Consider the following 6263-nt stretch of genomic DNA (forward strand, 5'->3'; position numbering starts at 1 on the left):
GGGGGGTAAATCCCCCTATCCAACCTCCGAATGCGACCTTGACAACATGTAAACAATGGGCATATTACATAACTTACAGCCCTTTCTCATGGGCTGTGAGGAATCATGTTATTCTAACGGGCATAGTTATTCAACTGTGCTTAATCAAATGGCAATTTCAAAATTCGCATCAGATGTCTTTTGGGGGAAAAGACATAGGTAGGGGGAGGGCTAGCTACCATCCTATCTTTTTGATCACTTAAAAGGGGGTAGAACTTTCAATTTTCATTTGAATGAGATCCCTCCCGATCTTCTAGGATCATTTGCTCAATATGAATAATGATGAAAAATTAACAACAAAAACCAACAGCCAATAAACACGCATTCGTGATCATCTGCCAAAAACTCGAAATTCAACATTTTTGTTGATAGGAGCTTGAAATCTCTACAGTAGAGTTGGTAATATGCTGAATCTGATGGTGTGATTTTCATTAACATCGCTTGACTTTTTGGGAGTATTTTCCTCTTTTTGCTAAAATCAGGCAAATATTATTAGGCTCGTACCTTTTAATGGACAATTAGTACTGGAATAACAAGGTTTGACCAGGAACAAATTGATAAAGTAATGCTTTCTTCACTATCCAGACCAGAAAAAATCGCTGAACAACAGATCCAAAATTGCCATCTCTAACTCGTTGCGAAATTTGTTTTTTTCGCCGTTTTTTTTTTTTTTTTTTTTAAATGAAATATCAAGAAACTGGTGTTTGTTATGTGTTTCTGTATCAGATTTAAAAGCTGAAACGATTTCTGATGTTAGTTTCCGAAATGTCAAAAATAAAACATAAATACTCTGTTTTTGAACAAAAATGAGCAAATTTTAATGTTTTAGGTAAAAAAAAAACAGGCGCTCGATAGAAGTTTCTAGATCAGTTTTGAGTTGACAAACTAGGTTTTCTGAGATACTTCAAGATCTTTTTAATACCCATCCTCCCCAATCTTCCCCAAAAACCTTGCTCTTCGTAGGCATTTGAGATCAAAATCCATTCACCTTCGTCAATATAAAAAACGACGTGGTAAAAATTTTTTGTAGAAAACGTAAGAAAATGGCACATTTGATTGATCAAAGTAACAAAAATCACAGGGAAAATTAAATCACAGGCTTAAAGCTAATCCTCAGAAAATTCATATTCTTGACACTTCGCATTGTTGCACGAAACTCCCCTACATACTCGACAAGCTATGGTGCATTCCAGGCCATTTTTCTTGCAGGAGCATCTCTCATTGTCGCAACCATCAGCACGGCAAGAACACTTCACTGTCTTTAGAAGATGAGGAAGAGTAGCGGGGAGATCCGTCATTTTTGGCTCTAAAACTTCGTTGCCTTGACGATTCCTTCCCCAGCTTAGGGGGTCAACCGTATTCCCTAGCCAAATCGGAACCTGGCTGTAGACTCGGAACGAATGATACTTCGCTGCTATCATAGTCGGAGGCAGCTCTTGTGGGTGTACGAATGAGGTGGCAGCATTGACTTTCCTCTGGAAAACTTGGTTCCTGGCAGTGTCAAGACTTTGCAGATCCTGGCAGTTGTAGAGTATCAGCAAAGTTTTCTCTCCAGTCGCAGCTATCTCATCATGACATGCAGATTTTTTAGTAAACAGGGTACTGGCGTCTCTGAAACTCGAGCTGGATAACAATAGCTGAAGAGCTTTTCCTTTTCCGATGGCATAAAGGTGCGATGTTGTGTCGCAACCCAGTATGGTGTGACAGAACGGCATCAGCTGGCAAAATTCTGATCCTAGCTTGTCTTTTATCTGACAAACATCTCAAGCTGAGCATTCACTTCCGAATTTCGCTTCCGGCAAGAAGTAAACTCGATTTTAACTCGTGTCTACATGACAGATGAGGAGGACGAGATCATCCGTGTCATCAGCAACCACAATGGTGTCGCTATGGAGTGCAGTTTCCGTAGCCATCTGCACTATGTCTAGATCAGCATCTCCTTCAGAGTGGTATACATCGCAACCAGTGGCTGCCAGAGCGTTTCCAAGAATCTTCAGAAAACGCAATTTGTTCTCCTTGCATGAAAGAAACTCCTCTTTCTTCATGCAAAGATTCATGTCTTCGGTAAACAACACTTCGTGGCCGACAGATTCAGCTCGACGCAAATAGGTTGCATCTTTGATTGACGGACCGCCGTCGTATCCGTCGATGACGAAAATTGCATGGGGATACTTTTTATCGACGTAATGAATGCACGAAGACATGGTGGCCTTGTATGTGGAAGCGACCTTCCGCGGGATCCGATAGGGAAGGGTGCCCCCGTCGAAGACGAAGCTGGTAATTCCCACCGGTCTTGGGGACTGAGCATCAAACCCACATGACTGAAAGACTGCTTTTACTAGCTCGGGCTTGTTGGTCTTTTGCAAGAATCCGTTTCTTATACCCCTGGATGTATAAGGTTCTTATGGAAGGTGTGGCAGCATAAACTTTGGAGAAGATTCATTTGATTGGAAGCTGAAAGTTCTAGTTCCCTTTTTAAGAGGTAAAACTAATTGGAGGGCAAGTATTCCCCCCCCCCTTTTTTTCCCCAAATGCATCTGATCAAAATTTTGAGATAATATTTATTCAAAATAGTTCGAAGATTATATAATGATACCTCCAGGGTTGACACAACCCCCCAGAATCCAGGGGTAAGGGCTGTAAGGTATCCCCCAGGGGAAGATAGCGTTTTTATGGAGGGAATGGTTGTATAAAATTTTGAGGAGGCTCATTTGATTGGAGCTTGAGATTTTTAGTTCCTTCTTAAGAGTCAAAAGTGATCGAACGGCAACTAACCCCCCACGCCCTCTTTTTACCAAACACATCCTATCAAAAGTTTGAGATAGGCACCTTATTCGAAATAGTCCAAAGATTATATAACAATGCATCCAGCCCTGGGGCAAGGGTTGTAATTCATGCCCCAGTGGCAGATAAGTTTTCAATTGAAGCCCGGCAACCGATAAAAACCATTTTCTTTCAAAGAGAATGTTTTTCGTTGGGTGTCAGTGATTACAATAAATTGCAATGAAATTGTAGCGATGTAAAAAGCCAGATTGGGTATCGGTGATGAAAATCGATTGCAAGTTATAGCCCCCCCCCCCTTCACACCTTCTTTTCACCCAATGTATCTGATCGAAATTTTCAGACAGCCATTTTTGAAAAAATAGTCCAAAGATCATTTAACCTCACCTCTCTGGTTGACAAAACCCCCCAGGGCGCGGTGACAAGGGTTTTAAGCTATACCCCTGGATGTATAAGGTTCTTATGGAAGGTGTGGCAGCATAAACTTTGGAGAAGGCTCATTTGATTGGAAGCTGCAAGTTCTAGTTCCCTTTTTAAGAGGTTAAACTAATTGGAGGGCAACTATTCCCCCCCCTTTTTCCCCAAATGCATCTGATCAAAATTTTGAGATGGTATTTATTCAAAATAGTTCGAAGATCATATAATGATACCTCCAGGGTTGACACAACCCTCCAGAATCCAGGGGTAAGGGCTGTAAGGTATGCCTCAGGGGCAGATAGCGTTTTTATGGAGGGAGTGGTTGTATAAACTTTTGAGGAGGCTCATTTGGTTGGAGATTGAAATTTTTAGTTCCTTCTTAAGAGTCAAAAGTGATCGAACGGCAACTAACCCCCCACGCCCTCTTTTTCCCAAACACATCCTATGTAAAGCTTGAGATAGGCTCCTTATTCGAAATAGTCCAAAGATTATATAACAATGCCTCCAGCCCTGGGGCAAGGGTTGTAATTCATGCCCTAGAGGCAGATAAGTTTTCAATTGAGGCCCGGCAACCAATAAAAACCATTTTCTTTCAAAGAGAATGTATTTCATTGGGTGTCAGTGATTACAATAAATTGCAATGAAATTGTAGCGATGTAAAAGCCAGATTGGGTATCGGTGATGAAAATCGATTGCAAGTTATGGGAGTAATTGATATTGAACGCTGTTTCATTCTAGTTCTAAGAGCCTAGTGTGTGGAAGACGCCTCTGTTGCAATTTGCATCGGGGAGTTCAGGAGTAGGACTGGCCAATAAGGTATGCTCGAACCTGTGTTGCCACTTATACCACATTTTGCGGTGTAATACCGCAATTTGGAGAGAAATGCCGCACTTTCTTTTGATTATACCGCACACCGCAATTATACCGTGAAATGACTTTTAACAGTGTATTTAACCGCGAAATGGCTTTTATCACTGTATTTATACTAATTAATGTCACTGTACGAGAAAAGGGACAAATGTTTGTCCCTTTTCCATTAATAGGGTAAAGGTGTACAGGCACTGCAAAGCAGAGCGAAAACTATACTAGAATTGAATAAATAGGTAGTCCCGGGCTATCCTTATCTTGCTTCTTCTGAGCATTACCTTTCCACTTTTACAGCCCAATAGACTGAAGAGTATACAGTAAAAGAAGTTCTTGTAAATATATGGGAAATTCAGAAAGCTGAACATTGGTTAAGAAATAAAAATGCTATTTCATTTAGAACTTAATACTGTACTCAAATATAGGCTAACATTCATTTCCTGTAGAACATGCATTCCGAAATTTAGAAAATTATCTATTTTCTAATGTTTACCTGATTTCTTATTGCATATCAATCATTCAAAACAAATGTGAATGCAAAGTTGCAGAGTTGCTGTCTAGAGGAAGCAGGTTATAAATCACTTATTCCTTCTTGTAGCCTAGGCTGTTTCATGGTTCCATTGGGCAGCCCGTCTGTAAGTTTTGTTGTCAGGGGTTAATGAAAATATATGGATTGCTTTTCTCAGACTCTGTCACTTCTTCATCACTTTTTCCAAAAACGAAAAGGAGACCACTACTGAAGCAAGGCTTGCCTCATTTCTTGTTGAACATAATATACCCAATTCGATCACTGACAACTTGCTGAAGTTCGTTCAGCAAGTTGTCGAAAAAGATATGAATTTATCGGTAGGGACTACTTTTCCCTTTTTTTATACGGGGTGGGTATCTGGGGAATGTCTCATTTAATTTGTATTCTACTTTTCTTGTTCAAAGTCCATTGCAAAATCTACCACTTAAGAAAAATAATAAAGAAAAGTCTCCACTTGCTAGAAAAGTAGCAAGGAATTAATGGCTTTTAAAAAGTAAGTTTTTGTTGAAACTAGTGATGACGTATTTGCATTACGGGTATCAAAATATACCATGAATTATGCCGTGTTTCGGTAGAAAGGATACCGCAAAAACACCGCTTTTTTCATCGATCGGCACCGCTTTTTGGTATCGATCAAGCGGCAACATTGGCTTGAACGCCCTCTTCAGGTGGCGGGATTCTTCAAGAAGAAATAAATAAAAAAAATGTCTGGAATTGCAATTGCAAGGCTTGCAGAGGAAAGAAAATCGTGGAGAAAGGAACACCCCTTCGTAAGTTAAAGTTTTTTTTTTCGTAGACTTCTTGTGGTAGTATAATTCAAGTGGATAAGCCGTCTTGGAAAGCAATTGAATTAAGTGCGTTTGTGAACGAATTCAATGCCTTACTTAACCCCAGTAGGCTAGTTAGGTGTAGGCCTATTCAATGTCAGAATTTCACCCTTTTGGCAAAATATATGGGTAAATTTTTGCAAATCATATTATTGACTTACGAATAAAGTGAATATACCACTTGATGCCTTTTTTATGCTCTTTACAAATATAACAATCACTTCTATTGGGAATTCAAATTTAAGCCCTTTTTGAGCTCTTGCAAATGACAAAAATATAAAAACCTAACCTAGGTAAATTTTTTGCAAATCATATTATTGACTTACAAATAAAGTGAATATATCACTCAATGCCTTTTTTTATTCTCTTTACAAATATAATAATCACTTCTATTTGAAATTCAAATTTAAGCCCTTTTTGAGCTCTTGAAAATGACAAAAATATAAAAATAAAAAGGGTGTTTGATGGCTTATAGCCATAACATCTGTTTTAAACTTACTGTTTCATAATAAATCCTTTTTTTAATCCACAAGCACTGACTTTCCATATTTAGGTTGGATAAATGAAAATTGTAATGGTAAATTTTTTGCAAATCATATTATTGATGGTAAAATGCTACTTTAGCTACTTTTGGCTGTTTGGGAATGGGGGTTAAGTTAGAAAAAAGACACTTTCAGGGACAGGTCTACAGGCTAAAGTATGTCTTGGGAAAGTATTTTGAAGTACCTACCTCCACTCTTTCTGCCTCTAGAGGCTCCTGAAATTTGCCTACATGACAGGCTATAGGCCTACTTATTGAGATTTTG

General features: G+C 39.1%; 1 protein-coding gene across 2 annotated transcripts in view; it reads left to right on the forward strand.

The window, feature by feature from the left end:
- The first annotated feature begins 5268 nt into the window (after positions 1–5268).
- The window catches only part of lwr (ubiquitin conjugating enzyme lesswright), a 22135-nt gene continuing 21140 nt past the window's right edge, over positions 5269–6263 (forward strand). For both annotated transcript variants that reach the window (XM_089086990.1, XM_089086991.1), the window contains exon 1: positions 5269–5400. In XM_089086990.1, the coding sequence (XP_088943116.1) occupies positions 5335–5400 (66 nt within the window). In that variant the 5' untranslated portion in view covers positions 5269–5334. The remainder of the gene's footprint in view (positions 5401–6263) is intronic.

This window comes from Artemia sp. Qi Xiang Cuo, chromosome 3, assembly GCF_049724085.1.
Source record: "Artemia sp. Qi Xiang Cuo chromosome 3, ASM4972408v1, whole genome shotgun sequence".
In the NCBI taxonomy this organism is placed as follows: Eukaryota; Metazoa; Arthropoda; class Branchiopoda; order Anostraca; family Artemiidae; genus Artemia; species Artemia sp. Qi Xiang Cuo.